We start from the raw sequence: 26,190 nt of genomic DNA on the forward strand, positions 1-26,190 counted from the left end.
TCTAGAAAGTTCAAATGCATCACCATTATGGTTTCCATTGGAAGAAGACACTGCCATATATTTCTCCCTGAGTTTCTGCCTCCCTCTTAGGGTCTTCTCACCTTGATTCCCACCAGGCACAATCCCCGAGTGTCCCTCTTATCCTCTAGTCAAAATGTCTAATGAATCCTTTCCCTCATTTCCTGACATAAGCTGGCAATTTCAAAAGACACGTTAGTACAAAAGTTGGGCGGGGCAGGGGGAGAAAGAAATAAAATATAAAAATCACAAAAAATAGTCCAACTTATATACAATATATAATTTTCTGAACCTAAGAATCCCAGGAAAAGCAGTGAGGTGGCTGAAGAAATCCTACATTCTCTTACCTGAAAACAGACTCCATTAGCTGAGGGGATAGCACAATTTTGCAGGTATATCATCTGTATCCCTTTCTTCCCAGCCCCGGTCTCAGTCAGGAGACCTCTGGGGTGCCATCTTGGTTCCTGGCATATAGGAGTTGGTATACCTAAATATTGTATTGTCCAAAAAGTTTGTTTGGGATTTTGTGTAACATCTTACCAAAAACCCAAACGAACCTGTTGGCCAACCCAATATCTTGTCTCATTTCCCCTTAAAGGACACCCCTTTAGAATGCTTCATTTCTCTTTAAACAGAACATTTTCCTATTTCAAAGCCGGCTGCCTACTCAGGCACTCCTGCTTAGTTTCACATCGAGGCTTGAGAAACATGTCTATTTACAGCTGACTTGTAGAACTGGTGACTCCCACCTTTAACTCCAGTGAATGATTTAACCCCCTGGTTTCCAGGTCTAGCTGATGGGTCAGGATTATTTGAGGAAACGGCTCCAAAGTTCAGGTTATTAGGCCCCACTCCAGACTTCTGAACCAAATCTCTGGCAGCAGGGCCATTCTTATAAGCATACTGGGTGAAAATGATGAACTCCATCCCATTCAGGGATTACTAATCTATTTCTTCCTTACTCAATCCATCAACTCTGCTCACCTCTAGATCATTCAATAAGGACCTTTCCCACAACCTGTCACTTTACAGTTTGACAATGAAACAGGATCTTAAGCATAACATCCATACAGATGTAGAGGGGGCAGGAGTTTTCCTATAAGCTAATGTGCATGCAAGCATGCACACACAGTTTTCATATATATAATCACTTACCCTTGACCTATTTTTTCAAATCTTGTGTATTTTTTCTTTGGGTCACCAACACTTACAATGCTTCCTGAGGGGAGGGAGGGAAGAAAGAGAGAGAGAGACATTTAAATTGATTGATTTGCCTCTATTTAATACTAAAATTTAAGATGCTAGAGCCAATGACAAAATGTTAGAGAAACATTTTCATATGGTTTCTAAAATTTATATGGATAATGATACATTTTATTAAAGTAATAAACAGTAATATATTAATTAAACTAGTAGTAATAACCCAGATGTTTATACTCAAAATTGATGATGTTTGGGAAACAAAAAGAACTAATCATAACCCAACATTTATAAAAAAGTTCTCATAAAAGGATACTGTAGATTAGAAGATAAAAACATCTAAGGACTTGAACACAGTATTTAATAAAATCACTATCTTCTCTGAATTACAGTGAAGTTGAGTACATTCAATTCTGCAGCACATTCAGTTCTGCTGGATAAATATCTCTTGAGCAATTAATATGTACCCAATACTATACTAAGGGCAATGGGGGATGGGGATAGGTTTAATAAAGAACACAGTTTAGTAATGAGGCTTGTTGTTTTTTTTAAAAAAAAAACATACATTCCCCAGACACCTGAAAGTAATATAATATTGTAAGACAATTATACTTCAATTAAAAAATTGTATAATTATAAAATAAAATCTTAAAAATCTCCACACATCCTTGAACCTAGGACCCTGCTAGCATTCAAAACATTGTTAACAGTTTAACTGAGATATGATTTCCATACCATCAAGTTCACTCATTTAAAGTGCACAATTATTACCATCTTTCTAAATTCCATATATATGTGTTAGTATGCTGTAATGTTCTTTATCTTTCTGGCTTACTTCACTCTGTATAATGGGCTCCAGTGGAATTTAGAAAGATGGTAATGATAACCCTATATGCAAAACAGAAAAAGAGACACAGATGTACAGAACAGACTTTTGGACTCTGTGGGAGAAGGCAAGGGTGGGATGTTTCGAGAGAACAGCATGTATATTATCTATAGTGAAACAGATCCCCAGCCCAGGTTGGATGCATGAGACAAGTGCTCGGGCCTGGTGCACTGGGAAGACCCAGAGGAATCGGGTGGAGAGGGAGGTGGGAGGGGGGATTGGAATGGGGAATACATGTAACTCCATGGCTGATTCATGTCAATGTATGGCAAAATCCACTGCAATGTTGTGAAGTAATTAGCCTCCAACTAATAAAAATAAATGAAAAAAAAAATAAAGTGCACAATTAAATGGCTTTGAGTAAATCTTTAGGCTTGCACAAATTTACTAAATTTTACCATAATCTGATTTTAGAACATTTTTATCATTCTAAAAAGAAATCTTGTATGGGTTAGCAGTCACTCTGTATTCCTTCTTTGCTTACCAATTCATCCCCGGGCAAGCACTTATCTATTTACTGTTTTTGTTTCAAACACTGTGGAATAAGTTGACAAACCACACAAGAAAACCATTCATTTATCCTATTTGGCTCTGGGAAAAAATACTGGTTTTACAAGTTCAAAATATCAAATCCACTACTCAGAGGATCAATACTTGCCATTACTCAGAATGAATCTAAAGGAAATGACATTGACTCTTCAATGCAATGTTCAAATAGGTACAGGAAAATTCTGTGCCATAGCAGCATCATGGGAATAAGTTTGCAAGAGGACAACTTTGAAGGAAATCATTTACCTGGATACCTTCAGCTCTCCTTTTTCTCTCTGAACTGCAGTATCAGTATCAGTACTTTTAAATTATCTTAAACATCAGTATCATTACCTTTAAGTTATATCTTACTAACATGGCCCCTATTCAAAGAAGTGTGGAATCAGTAAAACAAGATTTATACCCATGATCTAATTATGGAGTCTATCTGCTAATTGTCACTCTTATCCATTTTCTCCTCTTCATGCCCATGGCCACTGACATTGTTTAGGCCCTCAATATCTATTGTCCAAACATTTGTCCTAGTCATTACCTAACTCTAAACTCTGCCTTCTCTTATTCCTTTTCCACAATGCCTCTGGAATAGGGTAACCATATAATTCATAAACCAAGACTGTCTTGGGTAAACTGAGATGTAAGGTCAGCCTACCTCAGAGTGATTTCACTCCATTATCCATAAATCCTCAAAAGTTCCTCCTTACTGCAGGATCAAGTTCAATTTTTTTGTCTGGCATAGAAGGCCCTTTATCATCGAGCAGCATCTAGCTCCTACCCAATCAAGCCTAACCTTATATTATTCCTCTCCTCTCCAACCTTCCTAGTTTATATCCTAGCAACACCATCACTATCCAAGGCTCTGGTCTTTGAACATGCTCCCCCTTTCCCTTTCTTATCAATTCCATGAATTCCTATTTATTATGTAAGTATAATATCAAGTCATCCCTTGTGAATTCTTCTCTGATCCTTCTAATTAGGCTTGTGTGCGTGCTAAGTCATTTCAGTTGTGTACAACTCTGTGTGACCCCATGGACTGTAGCCCGCCAGGCCCCTCCTCTGTCCCTGGGATTCTCCAGGCAAGAATACTGGAGTGGGTTGCCAAGCCCTCCTCTAGGGGATCTTCCCTACCCAGGGATCGAACCCGCTTCTCTTACATCTCCTGCATTGGCAGGCAGGTTCTTTACCACTAGCACCACCTGGGAAGTCCCATACATGCTTCTTTCTGAGGGCCAGAACATTGTCTTTTCATTCTGGTAACTTCAGTGCCCAGAACAATGACTTCCACTGAATCCGTTAACCAAATGAATGTGAACAAGAAAATATGTATTCCAGAGCTAAACTGTGTGCTACAGATAATACTTTGTGCTAATTTAGACATGAACTACTTTCTGGGCTAGTGAACAATTTAATTCAGAATTACCAGTACATAGTATACTTGAAAAAACAATAAATGTTTCACTCATGGGTAGTTCATCCATGGTGGTTAGGTTTTTGTTGTTGTTTGTTTTTTGTAAGACAAGCAAGTTCATGTTCCAGTTAGGTTAAAGAAGACTTACCATATGTGAGTTATTGCAAGGTTTTTCCTTTTGTATTCCCAATCTCAGTCAATGGTACTACCATTCCACTTATCAGAAGCCCAAGTCAGAGATCTGGTAATCACCTTGACTCATCCCTTACCTTCATCTCCACATGGAATTTTCTACTGAGTCCTGGGCCTATCTCTGTTTATCCCCTAGATACCTTTGAATCTATCATTTCCTCATTACTACTGTTCTAGGTGGGCCCTTATTTTTGTTTGAACTATTCCAACAGCCTCCTAACTGGACTCAAAATTTTCAGCCTTCACCGACTTGAGTCTAGTCTCCACACCTCTATCAGTATGCTCCAAGTACAGACCTGATCATGTGATTCTCCGGTTCAGGGTTCCTCGAGGTTTCCCCAGCACCTACAGGGTAAAGCTCAAACACCTTGGCATGGAATCCAAGGTCCTTCATATCTGGTTCCTGTGTCATTCTCCATCTCATCTCCCCCACTAGAACCTTTTGCACTCACCAAAATGAACAACTTGCAGCTCATGATCAGATCCTGCTACGTGATTTGGCTTCTTCTCTTAAAATTCTAGTACCAACATCTACCACCAATTCTATATTCAGGTGGTATTGAATGAGTTAACATTCCCAAGCATATGCCTTTATACCTCCTTTGTGTGCTAGTCTCTGCCTAGAATGTCCTTCTAAGTTTTCTTCCTGGCAAGTTCTTATGCATCCTTCAACTCAGCTTCAGTTAAGCCTCTTCTAGGAAGTCTTCCTTGATTTTTTGGAATAAAGTTAATAACTTCTCTGTACTACTATTGCACCTTCTCGCTCTCTCTTTCTGACACTTTTGCTTTTTTCTTGCTTTTGTTCTTGCTCTCCTTCTTTGTACTTAAGCCATCATCCTTCTATCTACATCTATGTATTTGACATCCCCTTATAGATCATGTCTTAAGGACAGGAGCCATGTCTTATGCATCTCTGTATCCCCAGTGCTTCTTCATATAAAGCTGTGTGTGGAATACATTGGTTACTCAATAAATATCTGTTGAATTAAAAACAAATAAAATTAGGAATTTCATTTTGTAAATGCCCCATATTTTAAGACAGAGATGTATTTTACTTGAGTTACATCTATCACCAATTTAATGATTCCTGAGTTGCTATTTCATTTTTCAAATTGCCTCCCAGATTTCTATATCACTGTGAACTACTCTTATTCAAGCTAGCTATTAATGGTTAGTAAGGATCTGGAGCTTAATTTTTTTTTAGTGAAATGATGATTTTAAAGTCACTTCAAACCATAGTTTTATTAATAGTTTAAAGTATTCTAAGAAAGTTATATTATAAGTTGCTGAGCAAACAGTTTTCTGTAGACTGAACAAAATTAAGTAAGCTTCAGCCCAAGCCACTTTCTGAATTATGACCAAATCCAATTGGCAGGCATTAGTTAACAATGTTTTATGGTAGTAAATGATTCAACTTCTATTTCTGTGGTATGCAGGATAAAAACAACAATAACAAAAACTGGGAATGAATCCTTTCATAAGGACTGTGTGTATATGTGTGCACATGCTCGATCGTGTCTGACTCTTTTGCGACCCCAAGGACTGCAGCCCACCAGGCTCCGCTGTCCATGGGATTTCCCAGCCAAGAATACTGGAGTGGATTGTCATTTCCTTCTCCAGGGGATCCCAGGGATTGAACCCACATCTCTTAGGTCTCCTGCATTGTCAGGCAGGTTCTTTACCAGCTGAGCCATCAGGGAAGTCCCATAAGAATTACCAAAAGACAACCATTTTGATGCGCTCCTGCTTCTGAATTTAACTGCTATTCAAATAAAATGGCTCCCCCACGTCCATTACCAGTCACAGGAGAGTGTGTGCTGCCATCTACTGATGCAAAGCAAGTGAACAGGAAACCTTGTTTACAATTCTGAATTACAAAACAAGCTTTTACAGTGACCTCTTTCATCAGAGCCATTATAATTTGTATTCATAATTTATACTAAAGATAGGATTAAAAAAACATTGTGACACAATAGGCACAAAGTGATGAAAATCAGCCAGTCAAAATCAAAAGGAAAAAATGATAGCAATACCAGAAAAACTTCCAACCAGAGCAATTTCCCAAATGAGAAACAAACCATTCACTTTAAAGGACATGGATTTAAGAAATCACTAAATACTAGTATTTAAAAATGGGGCTCATGATGCAGTTTCAGTGACAGAAAAGTCAATCAATATATTGTCCTACATATCAAATAAACTAAGCTGTCCAACCATGAAAAGATTTTCTCTTTGGCATAATGAACATTCTGATTTCTGCAAACAATCAAACAAAAAACAAAAGAACTCTCTAAACTCATACTGGCTCTATTTGAGGGTATATTAAGAGAAAGAATTTTCAGTGGGAAATTTCAGCTGGGGTGGGGGGCGGCGAGAGAAGGAGGTGTGGGGCCCAGAGGAGGGAAGCCCGAAACCAATTTCTAGGATTGCACAATTTTGCTGACAGTCAGCACCTTTTGAAAAAATTCAGTAAAATGTAGGGGTTTCTTTATTTTCCATCAGATTCAGACCAGACCACAATGAACAAGCCAGACCCAGGCTATCCATCTGTGTAAAACTGAAAGATGATCTGTTCATTTCAGCCATTAATGAATGGTCCCAAGGGCTGGCCCTCACAATTGCTATCTGCATGGAAGAACAGCCTGACAGCTTTGTGGTCTGGGCTACCCACCTCACAGTAATCAGATTCCTGAGACTGAAGGTGAAGTCACCCTTCCCACTTTCCCCGCTTATAATGGAGTCCACTTTGACATGGGCTGTGCCTACATTATAATAAATCTATTGAGATTTGTAATAAGTATCAAATAATAATTTTTACTAAAGCAAGGCTGTCATATTTTTAAAATCTGATATAATAGGATGTGTAAAATAAAGAAAACTAAGGCATTAAGTATTCCAAGAATACGTGAACTGAAATTATCCAGGCAATTCTTTCTTTTATTCATCCCTTTTACACAGAGACAGCCAGCATACGCAGAAGCAAACTGAATAATGGAAATAATACAAGCTTCAAAGGCAAAGAGATTTGAATTCCAACTCTGGCTACATCACAGATTAGTTTGGTGATCTGGTAACTTTAGCTTTTTGAGGCTTACTTTCACTGATCTGTAAAATGAGGCTAGGAAAATCTACCACAAGGAATTATGGTGAACATTAAACTCGATAATGTATGTAAAGTGGCCAGCAGAGAAGGCACTTAGTAAACGGGAATTATTTCTGCTTTTATTCAGGAAATAGTTGGTATCAGCACTAAAGAGGCATGTTAATCATGTACAGTAAAGTCAATTGGCTAAACCCTCAGTTCCAATTCTGAGCGCTTACTGACTACTGTAACCCGAAACTTAGCCTTCCCAAATACCTCTGTCTCAGACTGTTTCAACATCAGCACTGTTGACATTTGGGGCTGAATAATTCTTTGCTGCAGAGAAGAAAGGAAGGAGGCCTATCCTTTGCATTACAGTGTTTAGAAGCATCCTTAGCCTCTATCCACTAGATGCAAGTGGCATTCCCTGTGCTGTGAGAATAAACATGTCTCCAGATACTGTCAAATGTCCCCTGGAGGGCAAAATGGCCCTACAACCACCTCTGCAGAGTCTTCCTATGGCCTATAGCCTACACCGTTCTCTTCCTTTTCTGAGTTCTTTTAGATGGACTGTTGCATGACCAAGAAGGTGTCCTCTTCTCTAATTGTGGCACACTATTAAACCTTATCTTACAAATAAAATTGTAAGCTTCTTAATATCAGGAAATTGTTTTTTGATTGTTTCTCCAAAAGACTCTGGCAGAGAACAGACAAGTAGGAACCCGGTGAAGAGGCACTTGTTTGTTCATTTTTTCACCCATTCAATCAAAAAGCATCCATTAAGTCCTTTTATGTACCAGGTACTTTATTAGAGCTGGACATGTGGGAAAAGAAGACACAACCTCACCTTTAAAGAGCTCCTGGTCTAGTGAAGCAGACAGACAAGTACAGTGGGATTATTTGCTACAGTGGTTCAAAGTTCAGTCACTAAATTGTGTCTGATTCTTTGAGACCCCATGGACTGCAGCATGCCAGGCTTCCCTGTCATTCACCAATTCCTGGAGTCTGCTCAAACTCATGTCCATTGAATCGGTGATGCTATCAAACCATTGCATGATAGAGGCAGTAAAAAGATCCCTCAACTCAAACTGAGAGAGACAAGGACAGCTTTCCTGAGGAGGCATCTTTTGAGCTGAGGTTTGAAGGATGAGTAGGAGTTAGATTGAGGGCATAAAGTGTAGAAAACTTGCAATTTGTTAGATGCTTTTGGAGTATGAGTTTAATGAGTATGCTTCACAGAACTTTGATCCTTTTCAACAGAGAATTTTTTTAAGTCTCTCTGACCCAGAAAGGTAACTAGAAAAGGAGTGTTTTGTAAAATGGAGCAACTGTGTATGCACAAGCATGGATACATTAATAACACTGCAAGAAGGAGGCTGAAAGCATCTGCTGGCCCTGACTTCCTGTCCATATAGCAATGCTCCTAAATTAAGAGGAAGGGCTATTTTATTGTGGCTGCCCATTTTGATTGACTGTGTTGGATTCTGAGGTTGAATTATCTATCATGATTGATCAGGTGGGCGCCCCTGGGGTATGATCATAGGATATTTTTCATCAGACTGTTTCATCTCTTTGGGGGGAGGTATAATCTTAAAATAAAACTTACTATTTAATTCATTTAGTGAAGTTTTCCTCTAAATTGATTTTTTTCAAGTGAAAATATTTGGTTTCTATGTAATTAGGAGTGAGGTGGGTGGAGATTTAAAATACACAGTGCATCTCAAACTTAATTTTTAAAGGTTCAATTCCCACTCAAAGTGGTTTATGAGAAATGCTCCCATGAAGAAACAGAAGATGGCAGAAAAAAACTCACTTAGCTTCTCTAGGATCTCCTCATCTGTCATTTTGGATTTTTTCCTTTGCCGATCTGTGTTTCTATACAAAGTACTGGAATTGGCATTCTCAGCAGAAGGTGGTGTGACCTCTTTATTTGGTGCTGCTGGTGAAGCAATCGATTCAACCACAGAACGAGTGTAGATCTTAAAGACAAAAAGTTTTGTTACAAGTTAAAGACAGTTGATGAACCAATACTGACACATCAGAATCAGTGAGAGTCTGCAGTTTACATGTGGTTCACTCTTTTTCAAAAACACACACACAATGATTTATTATCATGTACTTTCATAATTATTAAGTGTATCCTTTACAATTATGACTCTAGAAGCATCAATTTTTGTAGATCATTAATATATTCAATTACTGACTCAATGGACATGAATTTGAGCAAACTCTGGGAGATAGTGAAGTACAGGGAAGCCTGCCGTGTTGCAGTCCATGCAGTTGCAAACAGTCAGACATGACTCAGCCCCTGAACAACAACAACAATAAAGTCAGTGTCCCTTGAATCTAAAATCACCGAGTGTGGGTGATATAGATACTAGTGAAAATTCTGTAACTAAATAGTTGTATAACCCTAGATAATTACATCATCTTCCTAAAGTTTTAGGGTCTGAGTATACTTGCTATCTCTCTTCTAATTCTCAAAATTTATGTTTGACCTTCTGCCTTGATTCTTTCTTTCCAGAAATGCCTTCTCTGTCTCCTATCATCTTGTATATGAGATGGCAGCCTCTAGGACTATCAATTTCTGTAGAGGTATTTACCAAACTGTATTTACCTATAGAAGTCAAGCAGGAGGAACTAGAAGAGCAAACTATAATAAAGGTAGCATTAGGCTATTATATTTTTGGCCACACACAGACTGGATCAATAGAATTATGATATTCAAGTATCCTATTTTTCATCACTTTCAATCCAACAACCATATGGTTCACTCTTAATGTTGCAGATTCTATGGGTTTGGATGAGTGTATAAACATGTGGGCTTCCCTGGTGGCTCAGTGGAAAGAATTCACCTGCCAATGCAAGAGATGCAGGTTCAATCCCTGGGTCAGAAGGATCCCCTGGAGAAGGAAATGGCAACCCACTCCAGTATTCTTGCCTGGAAAATCCATGGGGTTGCAAAAGAGTCGGACAAGACTGAGTGACTAAACAACAATGTAATGACATGCATCCATCATTATGGTAGCATACAGAATATTTTCTCTGCCCTAAAATTCTTCTGTGCTCCACCTATTCATCCCTCCCTCCGCCCTGCCCCTCAGCCTTTAATAAGCTTGTAAAGACAACTGATTTCTATTAAAAAAAAACAACTTTACAATGCTTCAAGTATACTGCCCTTGAAAGCTCATAGGAGTTAGTCTTTTGAGGCCCCCGAACATGCTGTGCTAATTGTGGTCTTGGTTCCTCTGCTGATGCAATACTTCCTACATGATTCCCATGGATTTCATTCTCTAGCTTAACTTCTGCCATGGTTTTAAAATTTAGCACTTATTTATATATTGTTTGGTATTATTCTTTTGCTTTCATGTGCTAATCTGTATCTCTAAATAGTAGCCCCAACCAAATTTGTATCTTATAGTCCAGTTCTTCACCAGCTGAGCCACAAGGGAAGTCCAAGAATAACAGAGTGGGTAGCCTATCCCTTCTCCAGGGGATCTTCCTGACCCAAGAATCGAATCAGGGTCTCCTGCATCACAGGCAGATTCTTTACCAACTGAGCTATCATTGCAAGAAACCGGGATTCGATTCCTGGGTTGGGAAGATGCCCTGGAGAAGGCAAAGGCTACCCACTCCAGTATTCTGGCCTGGAGAATTCCATGGACTGTATAGTCCATGGGGTCACAAAGAGTTGGACACGACTGAGCGACTCTCACTCACTCATTCTAGTTCTGGGAACACAGATGCTCAATAGATACCGGGTCATCAACTAGTTTCAAACTCTAGGATCGTTTCAAAGGACATCTGTTGAATCATTTGGAAACAGTCACTTCAGACTTACTGATTTTGTATGCTCTGGTCTTGGTGCAATGACTGGTGGGGGCTCATTGTCATCTTCTTCTTCTTCCTCTTCTTCATCTTCTTCTTCAGACACAGGAGGAGCCAAAGGAGGCTCTGATGCTGTTTTTGTACTCTTAGGATAAAAACAAAGACCAGGTATTAACTCTTCATTGTTTTTCTTCAGAAATGAGAAAAGGAAGATAAGATATTTAAGCATGTAGGGATAGGAGAGAATTTCATCTTTTACACGTTAGCAGAACTGTCTGCAGTTTGGTGGCCAGGACCTGCCCACACTCAGAGACAAATTGAGGTCAGGATTTAAGCACCATGAGATTTTTTAAATTCCTTTCATTTTCTACTGAGCTCAAAAACAGTGAACTATTCATGTAACATTTTCGAGTTTTAATGTTTTTTAAATCAATGAATAAATTGTAAAAATCAAATTGCTAATAAAGTCTTGAATTTGTACCAGGTCAGTTGTGATTGTGTTGACTGCTGACAGTTTATCAACAAGAAAAGGGCTATTTTGTGCCTAAAGATAAGAGCATGCATCTGGATATGGCATAAATGTGTGTGTGTGTGTGTGCTGTCACTTCAGTCGTGTCTGACTCTCTGGGACCCTATGGACTGTAGCCCTCCAGGCTCCTCTATCCATGGGGTTCTCCAGGTAAGAGTACTTGAGTGGGTTGCCATGCCCTCCTCCAGGGTATCTTCCTGACTCAGGGATCAAGCCCACATCTCTTGTGTCTCCTGCACTGGCGGGCAGGTTCTTTACCACTAGCGCCACCTGGGAAGCCCCGATAGTACAATAAATATACACAAATGTCAAAATAGCCTCAAATTGAAGAGTAGGTCCCTGAACAGTATTTAGTATTTAATAACACTAATACCAACGAATTTGTGATGGATGAGAAGCAAATCAGATTCCTATGACTATGGGAGGCATCATTAACTCCATATTAATTATATAGCTATTAGTTTAACACATTTAGTGACTACAACATTGTTTCTATTTTGATTCCCATCCAGGCTACTAGAAGATGCTGAAACTTGTAGACAATTCAGGCTATGTCTAGAAGGTGTTGTCAATCCCATGAAGTCACATCCTATAGGATAGCTAGGTCTACTGGGAGTGTTTCTAATGCAACAAAAGCACAAGCAGTGTGAAGTACAATCTCCTCCTAAAACCACAAAAAGTACATAAAGTGTAATTCCACAGTCCTGTTACTGAGTCCCAAAAAAGTGATCCAACTTGACCTTAAGGTTCCATATTTAGTTCATTTGATCAATAGAAACCCACCCTTAGTCAAGTAGTTTAATCAATTATCTCCATCTGGAAATTCGGCCAGCCCTTTGAACTCAAGTTGCCTGATGGGAAACTCGGCATCTTCTTACAGAAATATGCACCTCCTGAAAGATAATGTCCTCATCTTTTTGGCTACCCGCATATCATTCAAAACCTGCAATTATCTTTGACCGAAACCTTTCCTCCAACCTCTAATCAGTAACCTAGATATCTCTGGAATTTAAATCTAATCTCCATTCCCACTGCCACTGTCTCACGTAGGCCCACATCACCTCTGGCCTTGGATACTTGCATTATCTCCCCAGATTTCGGTTTCCCTTCATCCAGTCTTACCTTCTGTCCTTAATTTCTTCTGAACATGTGTGATCAAATCACCCTTCATAAGCTTTAATAACTTAACTCTCTTGTTCCACAAAACTTCAAGGGCTTTTCCCCCTGTACACTTACTTAGACCAGATTCCTTAGAATACCATTTAAGGGCTTCTATGATTTGGCTCCAACCTAACTTTCAAAGCTGAACTCCTATGATTCTTTTTCTTGCATCTCAGTCTTCATTCAAATTCATACCCCTTTGTCCCCTTGCTCTCTTCACTACCGTGCCCTTTATCATGCTTTCCCTTTGCCAAGAATACCCTTCTGTATCTTCACAGATCCAAATTGCATCTGAACTTTAGGATCGAGTTCAAATTCCACATTTTCTATGAAGCATTTTTCTAATTCAACATTCAAAATATGTACCAAGTGCGTATTTTGTACTAGGCCCTTGAAAAGGGCCTGCTTCCTTTATCCCTCCCCAGATAAAAGGAAGCTCCTTTCTTTGAATTCTCATGGAAAATGAACATATTTTATGGTGTGTAACATGATTTATATGGTACTGTGCTTCTTTATGTTTATACTTCTCTTCCCTTACTCAACTAAGCTCTAAATTTCCTAGTTTTGATAAGGAGGCACTTGATAGATACATGTTTTAAAAAGTAAATTCCAGTTGTTCTTATCTTCAAACAGTGAGTTCATTAGTTTCTTTCTTGATCTGATGGAATATTTTGAACATTATGTAGATTTAGTTTTAATTCTACAAGTAAAACCAATAGAAGCAAGCTAAAAAAAGGCCAATGTATCTTAGGAGATAAACGCTGTTTACAATAAAAACCAACACATGGACCATCCTAGGAAGTTGGTGTTCAAAATAACTGATCTCCCTAAAGAGATAACAACTATTTGTCAACATACGTATCTAGTATTGCACAATAATGACAGTAATTAAATCAAGGGAGGTAAGGTATGTGTTGATGATGGAAGGTTGGCATTTCTGTCTTTCCCACTTTGTTATCATCTTCCTTCATGTGCTGTTTTCAATGGAGTCCAGGAAGCTGTCACGGCAAAGAAGCAGCAGGAGGGCAATGAGCAGTGAGAACAGGAGGGCTACCTTCTGCTCTGTTCTGAGAATTCTGAGCAAGGCACCAGTACCAGGGCCTCATGCAAGTCTCATGTGTGGAGAGAATGAGTTTTCGTCCTTGTTGCCATCTAAAAGCAGCAGCAGTAGTAGCTTACATTTAGTGAACACACAGTAGGTGCTAGGAAATGTACTAAGTATATTATATGCATTATCATATTCAATAGTCACACATGTTTTAGGAAGCAAGTATTGTTAGTATTCCCAGCTAAGACTGAGGAAAGAGAGGGTCACAGAAATCAAGCCACTTTCCCCAAGTGGCCTCCACTTGTAAGTGGAGGAAAAGACTAACAACTTATGTCCAGAGCCTTTAGTCTTTTAAGTTTTCTCTTTAGTTGTGGTAAAATAGACATAACATAAAATTTACCATTTTTAAGTGTACAGTGCAGGAGAGTTACGTATATTCACATTGCTGTGCATCCATCACTGCTATCCATCCCCTGAATTCTTTTCATCACTGAAACTCTGTACCCATTAAACAACACGCCATTTCTACCTCACCCAGCAACCACTTTCTGTATCTATGATACTGACTACTTTAGCTACCTTATATATAGACAGAATCATGGTATTTTTCTTTCTGTGACTGGATAGTTTCACTTAGCATAATGTCCTAGAGGTTCATCCATGTTGTAGCATATGTAAGAATTTCCTTCCTTTTTAAGGCTGACTAATAATCCATTGTAAGGATATACCACTTTTGTTTATTCATTCATCTGTTGATGGACACTTGGATTGCTTCCACATTCTGGTTACTATGAACATTGCTGCTACAAATATGGGTGTATAAACACCTACTCAAGACTCTGCTTTCAGTTCTTCTGGGTATACATCCAGAAGTGGAACTGCTGGATCATGTGGTAATTCTCTTCTAAATTTTTGAGGAACTGCCATATTATTTGAGAGTCTTTAATTTTCACCAGTAATGATTTACTGCTGTCACACTGACTGCCCAGGGTGACATCAAGTAGGTTAGCATTTGTCCTCTCTAAAAGGAAGAATTAGCTTGATTATCTATGACTCTGAATAAGCAGTTAGGAAACTTTCGCTAATGTTAATTAAAATATTTCACTCTTAAGGAAGCAAACAGGGCAGGAAATTATTTCTATCAGGTTATCAAAATGAAACTCATACAAAGAGAAGCCTTGTCTAAGATGATTTTCTCTGTATGAGTATTCTTTCAGATACTATAGCACTTTTAAGGCCCTTGAGCTAAGTTCCTTATTTTCTAGTCACTTCTCTGATAAAACTATCTATGGGACTTTTAGTTATCCCCTCCCCACTTCATCTCAGTTTGTTGGAATAGGTGACACCAAAAGATGTAGTGGTATGGCCTTAGACAAGTTATTTCACCTCTCTGAATCTCATCTGTAAAATGGAGACAGTGATAAGACTTACTTAATTGGGTCATATGCTGAGTGAGAAAAGTCAATCCCCAAAGGTCATATACTATATTATTTCATTTATGTGAAATGTCCAAAATGATAAATCCATAAAATCAGATTAGTGATGCCCTAGGGCTAGGGTGGGGTAGATGGGGTTAACTCTAGGCAGACTTGGGAGACCTTATTGGGGTGATGAAAATGTTCTAAAATTGGATTATGGTGATGGTGGTACAGGTATATGCATTTACTAAAACTCATCATCAAACTGTACATTGTAAAAAGGGTGAATTTTATCATTCTAAATTATACCTCTTAAACTATTTTTTAAAAAGACTCTATGTGTATCTAAAAACTGGGCCTGCACAATTATATTCTGTTGGACCACCAGAAACACCAAACATACAAGACCATTTTCAATTTTTCACTTACCGAAGGATGGGCTGCTATGTATCCGTGTGCACTTTTATCTGAAAAGTGAAGATAAAGATATTAGCTTTGTTTTATAAAGACTGCTTCATTGAAAGACTATGCTCTAAAAAACCACATGTGTTTGACCAGAAGGAAAATTTTCAATTCAGTATTAAATAGATATCATGACAAATGATGTTTTTCTTAAAATAGTTCATACCCTTGCATCATCACCATATTCTCGCCATCCCATTTCATAGGTTTTAATGAAGGCCTCCAGTGAATTGCACCTATACTGAGCAATGCTGAGATTACCTACTGCTGACTGGTATGACTCTACTCATCTATATTCAGAATTTTTCCTCAGCTTCCTCCTTCCCTCTCCCCTTCCTTCCTTCTTTTCCCTTCCTTCCTTCCTTCCACCCTGCCTTCTTTTCCCCTTCTGTTCCTTCCCTCCCCTTCCTACGCTATTAGTCATAACATGAGAGCATCAAGAAAACACATGGTGAGTTTCAGAATACAGCAATAACTCAGATACTATTGAGTTCTAAGCTAGAGTTCAGGAGCTCATCTTTGTAAGCTGAGAAAATTCAACACATAAAAATAAAATGGTTAAAAAGCAGTGGCAACATGGAATAAAGAACAAATTCTGCAAAGCTGCCCTATGTATTAAAACCAATGCCAAGAGGGAGGGGCTCTTTATAGCTGGAGCTGTAATGATAGTATTCTCTTCCTCCTTTAGATGTAAAATAATAAATTGCTTTAGAGATTCAACCCAGATTATCCTTTTCAAAATGCAAAATTATTCTTTGGTATATTTTCCAGTTGTTTATAGTGCAAATTTGGACATCAGCATGTCAAAGGCCGGGTCACATGCTAGCAAATGAAGTTGAGAGAAGGCAGGAGGAACACAGTCATTTTGATCTCTTATAAATACCAAGACATATGTCTTTTTTGTAAGTCTGATTTTGAGGTCTGATCAAAATAATCCAGCAGCCATAAAATTTGCACTGTGCCATCATGGTGCAATTCAATGATCAAAGGGATAAAATAATAAATTTCAAGAGACCAGGGTTTGATCCAGACACCTCTTATTTCATGAACACTACACAAGGCCTGATCCTAAGTGACTTGACTTTTTTCACGCCAGTGAAGAGACAAAACAACAATTGTGATTGCTGATTCAAACTGACAACTACTACTTCACTGGACAATTTCTTTGTTTGAGCTCTAAAATCACCCAAGTACCATAAATCTTCTAACATCAACTTCAACTTACAACTTATCCTCTGGCTGACTTATGTTGAAGTCATTTGGAAAAGGAGCTTGATCTGTCTTCAAATGCCCTCCAGGCATTCAGTTCTAATCCTGAAGTTCTGAGACAGAAATGACTTGTTTTTTGTTTGTTTGTTTTGGATGTGTTGCACAGTTTGCAGAATCTTAATTCTCCAACCAGGGATCGAACCCAGGCCCGTGTCAATGAAAGCATGGAGTCCTAACCTCTGGACCACCAGGGAATTCCTTCTCCTTTACTTTTTGATATCTTAGATTTATTCTTACCTCCCGATGTAAAGCTCATGTATTTCTGGTTGTTGACTGTTTCTTTGGAATCATAGAATTTGAGAACATCGAGAACAGCCTGGGGGTTCTTCTTCTGTTCCAGCTTTGTTATGTTGGAGGTTTGGAGTAATCGTGCCCATTGCTCAGGAATTCCCTGTGGACAACCAAAGGGAAAGAATGGCAGCTCAGAACATTCGGCAGCTGCATTTTCATGTTCCAGTAAAGTTCTTCACCAAGAAGCCCATGCTACCTGTAGGATTACACTTGGGAAACTGAAGTTACACTCTAGATTTAAAGTTAGTAACTTAATAATGCAATCATTCTCTTCTCTAATTAAAACACATAGGTAAAACTAGGATCCAACTTAAAAAGGGTGGGTGGGAGTATGACTGTGATAGAAAAAAAAAAGCGCATGAAAATCACCTCCATATTAACTCTGCTCATCCATGAAATGATGTTTACGGCTTAGCTTATTTTTTTCTGGTGACTCAGGGCAGACATAGCAAGACTTCTCTAAATTTGTGCACAGCATAGTATAGTTCATATCAATAGGTTTTATACGGCTAGAATAACATAAGCTGTTTCTGAGCATGTTGTAATTAGAATATCTCTTAGAATAAAAGGAAAGCCTCACCCTTGGTCAGTTTATATTTTGCGATTATCAAATGCAATTTTTGGGGGTTCTAGAACTTTAATATAAAGAGGGATTGAGAGGAGACAAAAACAGAATCATGGCAGAACAATAACCACAGGAGTGCTAAATAGTAAAGGCTGCTTTGGGTATTTTCCCTGCAGCTTTCTCCTCTCTTCCCTCTATCCCCTCCTCCCCACTTCGTTCATTGGCCACATAGAACCTGGGACTGTGGCAACCAAGTCAAAGCCTTGTGAAAATTTGCAATCATCCAAAGTATTTAGAGCAGAGAGGAGGGAGTGTTTGGTACTCTAACCAAGGAGAATTGCAAAGATTACACTGGGAGGTGAGCTTTGCATCCTTTCCTACATGTTCAGCCTATGGATGCCCCCATTTCATAATTATCCAACCTCCAAGAGCAACTTGGAGCGAGAAACAGACACACTATTCCTAAAGTGCATCTAGACACAATTTACGTGGCTTTGTCCTATGAAGTCTCGGCAAAACAATGTGTGACGTGGGCCTCCAGAGTTTGGGAATGACAACAAAAAAGTGAGATAAGCCAAGCAACAACTCTACTGCACACACATGAACCTGCTGCTGCAGTGCTATGACATCTCAAAGAAGCACTTTGATGCAAGCTTCTTTTGGGCCTGTGACGCACCTCTGGGAGCTTCCCTGGGCACATCTGTGAGCCATAGAGATCTGGCTGTAATGGACGTAAATAAAGAAAGAAAAGAAAGTTAAAACAGAATGTGGGACAACTTAGAAGGTGGGAGGAGATGAAACCAATGGGTCTGAATGGGGAGGGGGTAATCCCTTCTAAAGTGGGGCGGTTGTGAGAATAGGGAGGTATTAACTAAATAAGGGCCAGGACAGGCTACAGGACAACAGATTTCAGAAAACAGAGAAAACGACAATGTTCCAAAGTTTGGATGCAACAACTCCACTTTTGGTCAGATGCTTCCTCCATAAATAGGCAATCGTAAGAGTTACCATTACATAGCTAGAGAAATTATTAAAAGGCAGAAACATGAATTTGGAGGAAAGAAGGATGGCATCATGAAAAGCTTCAACAATAATTTGTAAGTCGTCTTTTACAACTGGGTGATCACAGGTAGCCAGTGGCCATGTGATGAACTTACAAATTTCAGTTCCCAATTCTGGTGAACCATTTTCAATTTCACATGGGAAGTGTCTGTATGGTTAAAATTCAAAGAAGAGTTATATTGTGATGCTGAATTTAACCTTGACCTCATTAAAGTGATTCTTCTGTATTTTGGAGCTAAAGTCATGGCTGGCTTATAAAAAACTAGATTAAGGATTTCCCACACAGCCAGACTCTATGTTTGAATTTCTTAGTCATTTAGACCAGGGAAGGGAAATCATTTCATTTCATACCATATTATGAACAATCTCCACTTTAATGTTGCTGTTCCAAAGTCCCATTTCCCACATAATAAGATCAGATACGAGGTAACAGCTTTGTCTAAATAAAGATATTATTTACAACACTACAGAAACATGCTTTGACCCAACTGGTTTGATTTGGGATACAGGTCTTTGATTCCTGGCATTTGGGGTTACTCCAAGCACAGTGAAAAGGATACTTTTACATGCATTCATCACGCAATTTGAAGCTAAAGCTTTAAGCCAAAAATTTGAACTCAGGAGCCCATGCATGATCCCAGTTCTGATTCTAAGTGCAATTAATAGCATTTGGTTAATACTGTAATGGCCAAAGGAGTTATTAAATGTTACAAAACCAGGTATGCATTGCACATAACCACTAGAGTGGACATCACTGGCATGATCATTACCATAATCATTAGAATATTTGCAGTTACTATACATTCTCATGGCACTTCTAAACTTTTGTGATAACAGTCTTATGATCACTAGACAGCAGGAATAACTGCTGTCAACTGCAAAAGATCTTCCAGACAACTATACTTACCATGTGACTATGCTGCTGATATAACGTCTTTTTTCCTTTTTTAAGTTGAGATAAACCAGTTCATCAATGAGACCTAACACTTAAATTTGAATGTATGCCACAAAGGGATGTAAACAGAAAGCCATCTCATTACTCCAAATTGAGGTACAAACCCCAGAAGTCAGATAGCTCATGAAGACCTAGACGTGTGAGCATCAGAAGCAAGAGCAGTCAAGGCCTGACCATGTAGGTAAGAACAACTAGATGTACATCAAGCTGGGGATTGTCCAGTGTAGCCCAGGAGGATGGCAGCATGATACAACAGGCCAAGCATTTAGCTTATCAGAAGAAATTATTATTTATATCACTCATACCATTTTTCCCTCTGATTGACTTGAAGCGACCGTCACAGGTCTAGAGGTCTGGAAGGGGGAGTTCTGAAGTATTTGGGACAAAAATGGCAAGACAAAGGGTAAGGACTTATAATAGTTTCATACCCCAAATCTCACCTCCCAACCTAATTTTAACCTCAGGGTCCAAGCAAATGATCAAGTGTACAAGGTTTTACGGGCCGATTAGTCAAAAGATAAGCACCAAGCAATACACCAAATCAGTGTCCAAATATTCTAAGTAACAGGCCTTTGTGACACAACTGGACTAGATAGTTCAACAAATTGCTCAAAATTCAACCTCAACAATTGCAGTGGGCAAATTTAGTAATATGTCCCTCCCCCTCCACATGCACACACACATACACATAATCAATTAGTGGTACGGGGGCAATTAAGACTCAATTCTAAATCCTACCAAGAAAATGACTTAAAAGCTTATTATCATTCGGTATTGTTAAAGCCAGTAAACATAAATCACAGGTTAAGATGGTAAAAAAAAGAATTTAGTATTTTAAAAAAATAATGTGGGGTCAGATAGTTAAAAAAGATTATCATGATGACAATAAAGTACATCAGATTTCCAAATTTAGCCTGTGTCTTATCCATATTCAGTGGATTTCTAACAACTGCATCAAACACTTGATTTCAATATTCGATTTTTGAGAAGAGGGGAAAAGTTCTTGTTCGGTTTAGTTTAGTTGCATTTAACTGTTTTTCATGACTGGAAAGACTGCCCATCACATATTGCTCCCCCACACCGCTCCAATTGGTTCTTTGGGTTCTAATTGATAGCAAAGTGAAAATGACTGATTTACAGTCAGCAAAATGCTGGTGATTCACTTTCTTTCACTTCCATTCAAAACCCACAAAGAACAAATGAAAGAAAAGATAGAAAAATTGTATCATAAGATGTCAGGCAAGTAGGAAAAAGTGGAAAAAATTTAAAAATTGGAAAGGAACCAGACTATATCACATGAGAATAGTGGAGGGAAAATTTTCACATCCAAAAACAAAAAAGAAGAATAAAAGAAAAGAGAAATATGAAATAAGACAATAAAACAGAAGAAAAGCACATAGAAAACAAAAAGGTCAAAACTGGGAAAGAGAGCTCTTAAATAAGTGAAGCGTTTTAAGAGAAAATTTATAATGATTAAGTGCTTTTACTGTTTCAAACGTCAGAAAAAAGGAATCATCTTTTTATGATTTTTTAAAATCTAAACTTGTTCAGATTATTCAAAATACCAATATATGAAGATTTGTTGGTTTTGGTGGTGGTGATGATGGTGATAGCAGTGACAGTGGGGTTACATTTTCTAAGTGTAGCTAACAGAATATTCTCAAATACGGCAAAGAACAGAGCCTGGGCTCAAATTCAAAGCCATTTAAATAATGTCTCTGATTTCAATGATGAAATTGGTTAAACAATTATCTTAACTTTATTTAATGTCAGTACTCTTAATGTTCTCTTCTACTTGCTACTGAGAACATACAAGAAGTTTATATCACTTTACAAGACTAAGATGTTTAATCAATTACCATTTCATTCTCACAAAGCTTACTTCCGGTATTAAGAAAAAAGATAACTTGTCTGTTAATTCAGAAACATGGTTTGATTCTCTAAATCAATTTGTTCCTTCTTTTCAAAAATTTAATCTTATGACAAACTCTACTCACTAACCATCGTGTTATGAAATAGGAAATTTACTTATTTAATATCTAAATACCTCTCTGGTTTAAGAAGCCAATAATCAATGGAGATGGTTCTATCAAAGATTTTTTTCTCCAGAATGCATTCAAAATTACTCATTATCTCAGAATGCACATTTTGACTGAGGTCCTTACTAGTATGAAAAAGTAGTTGATCTTCCTGAGGACATATTTCTACCTATATCTTTTCCTTCATCCATCTAAAAGAAAAATGCCAGATCTTTAAAAAAAAAAAAAAGACATAAAATATCATAGATCTGAGATTATGTGCCATTTGGGCACTACCAATATCCAAAGAAAGAGTGGATCTATAGCTGTAGCTTTTCTGGAAAATTCTTATTGGTATTTACTGTGGATTGTGTATATATATTTGTATAGTATATATACAATTATTATATATATATATATACAAATATAGAGTAAGTATATAACCACTAAAGCACACAATACACCCATCAATATTTCTTCCTGAAACATGAGGTTTGTTGTTTTGAATGTCTATAAAATATACCTGTATATAAGCCTATGTTCTTGAAATCAAAGGGATAAAAAGTTACAGAGATTTTTTGGTTAGTGTGGTTAATTTATCTAGGTAATCCAGGTTCCAATGTAAAGCCTGAATTATTCAGATAGACTGTCTTCATTGGCCAAGTTGAGTCAATGGTTCTCTGATTCACTTCACTTGATAAAGAACAATCTCAAGTTGAGTCTATCTAGACTATGCTTCCTGTGCCATGGCAAATTAGCATTTTCAATCAAGTTGAAGGCTAACCACAATTAGACATTTTTGTCACGATGAACAAAATAATTTTGCCAATTCTAAAGCCACTCTCTAGTTCCACCTGTGAAAGTCTAGGCAAAGTCCATCTTCCTTGAAATCACCAAAGACATCAAGTCTGATAATTTGGGACGTGGCAATTCTTCTTTGAAACTGATTTTCACAAAGGAATTTTTTCATGCCTTACAAAACAAAATAAGAAGCTTACTTACAGTGAATTCCCCGGTGACTGCATCAAACCCCACATGAATCGTATGTTCAAAGTCTGAAGGAAGAGAGATCTCTGGGCGCTCTTTCTCTTTCTTCTTATTGGCTAAAGGCAAAATGTTAACATGTATTTATTTGGGATAAAGTTTTGGCATCCATAAGTTGTACAGTTAGGTTCATCAAAATAATTACAAAGCTGAATGACAATTGAGACCAATGCAATTGTAACAATATTTAACTCCAGAATTTATAATTTTATTTAAATAAGTTGCTGAGAGTTGGACAAAATGTCAGGTCCAAATAATTTACAAATTCCCAAATCCAATTCAAACAAAACTTGTAGTCAAACTGATTTATATCTTTTACCAGCCTAATGATATAATCAACAGGTATCTAGGTAGATTGTATTTAACTGGAGCTTTGCTGAATCAAATATCACCTACTAAAAAAGAAATTCATTAGACTCAAGTAAAATTAAGCTTTACTATTAGAAAGAACGAATAGAAAAGTGCTCAAACTATCTAAAGTTTTTTATTCATAACTGTTTCTATGTTAAACCATAGCTAAATATCAAGTAACTAGAACTTTTGAAATTTACATGTTTACATTACAAAGCATATCTTAACAGACGCTTAGTCTTCTTTCAGTGAGAATATTCTTGCAAATCAATAATGTTGCAAGTCTCTCTTTATTATTAAAAATGTTTTAAATCATATCACACCCAGAACATTGCTAGTAAAAAACAAAAAAATAAGAACAAATTGCTGCTTTTTACTGAATTAATTCCAGGTTGTTCCTAGAAACAAAATTTCATGCAAAGATGGGCACAATAAAGGACAGAAATGATATGGACCTAACGGAAGCAGAAGATATTAAGAAGAGGTGGCAAAAATACATAGAAGAACTATACAAAAAAGACCTTTATGACCCAGATAAACACGATGGTGTGATAAGTAACCTAGACCCAGATATCCTGGAATGAGAAGTCAAGTGGGCCTTAGGAAGCATCACTATGAACAAAGCTAGTGGAAGTAATGGAATTCCAGTTGAACAATTTCAAATCCTAAAAGATGATGCTGTGAAAGTGCTGCACTCAATATACTAGCAAATTTGGAAAACTCAGCAGTGGCCACAGGACTGAAAAAGATCAGTTTTCATTCTAATCCCCAAGAAAGGCAATGCCAAAGAATGTTCAAACTACCACACAATTGCACTCATCTCACACACTAGCAAAGTAATGCTCAAATTCTCCAAGCCAGGCTTCAACAGTACACAAACCATGAACTTCCAGATGTTCAAGCTGGATTTAGAAAAGGCAGAGGAACCAGAGATCAAATTGCCAACATCCGTTGAATCATTGAAAAAGCGAGAGTTCCAGAAAAACATGTACTTCTGCTTTATTGACTGTGCCAAAGCCTTTGACTATGTGGATCACAACAAACTGTGGAACATTCTTCAAGAGATGGGAATACCAGACCACCTGACCTGCCTCTTGAGAAACCTATATTCAGGTCAGGAAGCAACAGTTAGAACTGGACATGGAACAACAGACTGGTTCCAAATCAGGAAAGGAGTACGTCAAGGCTGTATATTGTCACCCTGCTTATTTAACTTACATGCAGAGTACATCATGAGAAATGCTGGACTGGATGAAGCACAAGTTGGAATCAAGATTGCCGGGAGAAATATCAATAACCTCAGATATGCAGATGACACCACCCTTATGGCAGAAAGTGAAGAACTAAAGAGCCTCTTGATGAAAGTGAAAGAGTGAGAGTGAAAAATTTGGCCTAAAACTCAACATTCAGAAAACTAAGATCATGGCATCTGGTCCATCAGTTCAGTTCAGTTGCTCAGGTGTGTCTGACTCTGTGATCCCATGAACCACAGCATGCCAGACCTCCCTGTCCATCACCAACTCCCGGAGTTCACCCAAACCCATGTCCATCGAATCAATGATGCCATCCAACCATCTCATCCTCTGTCGTCCCCTTCTCCTCCTGCTCTCAATCTTTCCCACCATCAGGGTCTTTTCAAATGAGTCAGCTCTTTGCATCAGGTGGCCAAAGTACTGGAGTTTCACCTTCAGCATTAGTCTTTCCAATAAACAACCAGGACTGATCTCCTTTAGGATGGACTGATTGGATCTCCTTGCAGTCCAAGGGACTCTCAGTAGTCTTCTCCAACACCACAGTTCAAAAGCATCAATTCTTCAGTGCTCAGCTTTTTTTACAGCCCAACTCTCACATCCATACATGACCACTGGAAAAACTATAGCCTTGACTAGATGGACCTTTGTTGGCAAAGTAATGTCTCTGCTTTTTAATATGCTGTCTAGGTTGGTCATAACTTTTCTTCCAAGGAGTAAGCGCCTGGTCCCATTACCTCATGGCAAATAAATGGGGAAACAATGGAAAACAGTGACAGACTTTATTTTGGGGGGCTCCAAAATCACTGCAGATGGTGACTGCTGCCATAAAATTAAAAGACGTTATAACCAACCTCGACAGCATATTAAAAAGCAGAGACATTACTTTGCCAACAAAGGTCCGTTTCGTCAAGGCTATGGTTTATCCAGTAGTCATGTATGGATGTGAAAGTTGGACTATAAAGGAAGCTGAGCACTGAAGAATTGATGCTTTTGAACTGTGGTGTTGGAGAAGACTCTTGAGAGTCCCCTGGACAGCAAAGAGATCCAACCTGTCCATCCTAAAGGAAATCAGTCCTGAACATTCACTGGAAGGACTGATGCTGAAGTTGAACCACTCATACTTTGGCCACCTGATGAGAAGAACTGACTCATTTATAAAGACCCCGATACTGGGAAAGATTGAAGATGGGAGGAGAAGAGGACAGCAGAGGATGAGATGGTTGGATGGCATCACCGACTGAATGGACATGAGTTTGAGTAAACTCTGGGAGTTGGTGATGGACAGAGAGGCCTGGTATGCTGCAGACCATGGGGTGGCAAAGAGTCAGACACAACTGAGAGACTGAACTGAACTAGAAACCTCAAACCAATTCCCAGAGTTTGTAGCTACTTTTCCATGTCCTTATAAATTTTGTCATAGTAGTCATTCAAAATCATTGTCCTCAAGTAACAGATTTTTCATAGTGATACAATTATGAATAAATACTTCAATAGTTAATAAGTCAAAAAACTTTAAAGGAATAATCACTGAAGAAATAAATTTGGGAACTGTAATGAAATTAGTCTATCTCAAAAACAATCCCAGGAGGAAATTATTGTGGAAA

At 38.2% G+C, this 26,190-nt stretch overlaps 1 protein-coding gene across 2 annotated transcripts in view; it reads right to left on the minus strand.

Moving 5' to 3' along the window:
* Positions 1 to 26,190, minus strand: part of PAK3 (p21 (RAC1) activated kinase 3) — a 117,783-nt gene that overhangs the window by 43,366 nt on the left and 48,227 nt on the right. The window contains exons 6-12 of one of the 2 annotated variants that reach the window (XM_065917006.1): positions 22,941 to 23,041; positions 20,226 to 20,288; positions 17,285 to 17,438; positions 15,746 to 15,783; positions 11,174 to 11,305; positions 9,146 to 9,311; positions 1,174 to 1,237 (exon numbers count right to left, since the gene is read on the minus strand). In XM_065917006.1, coding sequence (XP_065773078.1) covers positions 1,174 to 1,237; positions 9,146 to 9,311; positions 11,174 to 11,305; positions 15,746 to 15,783; positions 17,285 to 17,438; positions 20,226 to 20,288; positions 22,941 to 23,041 — 718 coding nt within the window. The remainder of the gene's footprint in view (positions 1 to 1,173; positions 1,238 to 9,145; positions 9,312 to 11,173; positions 11,306 to 15,745; positions 15,784 to 17,284; positions 17,439 to 20,225; positions 20,289 to 22,940; positions 23,042 to 26,190) is intronic. The other variant, XM_065917007.1, reaches the window with a different exon arrangement.

This window comes from Muntiacus reevesi, chromosome X (genome assembly GCF_963930625.1).
Source record: "Muntiacus reevesi chromosome X, mMunRee1.1, whole genome shotgun sequence".
In the NCBI taxonomy this organism is placed as follows: Eukaryota; Metazoa; Chordata; class Mammalia; order Artiodactyla; family Cervidae; genus Muntiacus; species Muntiacus reevesi.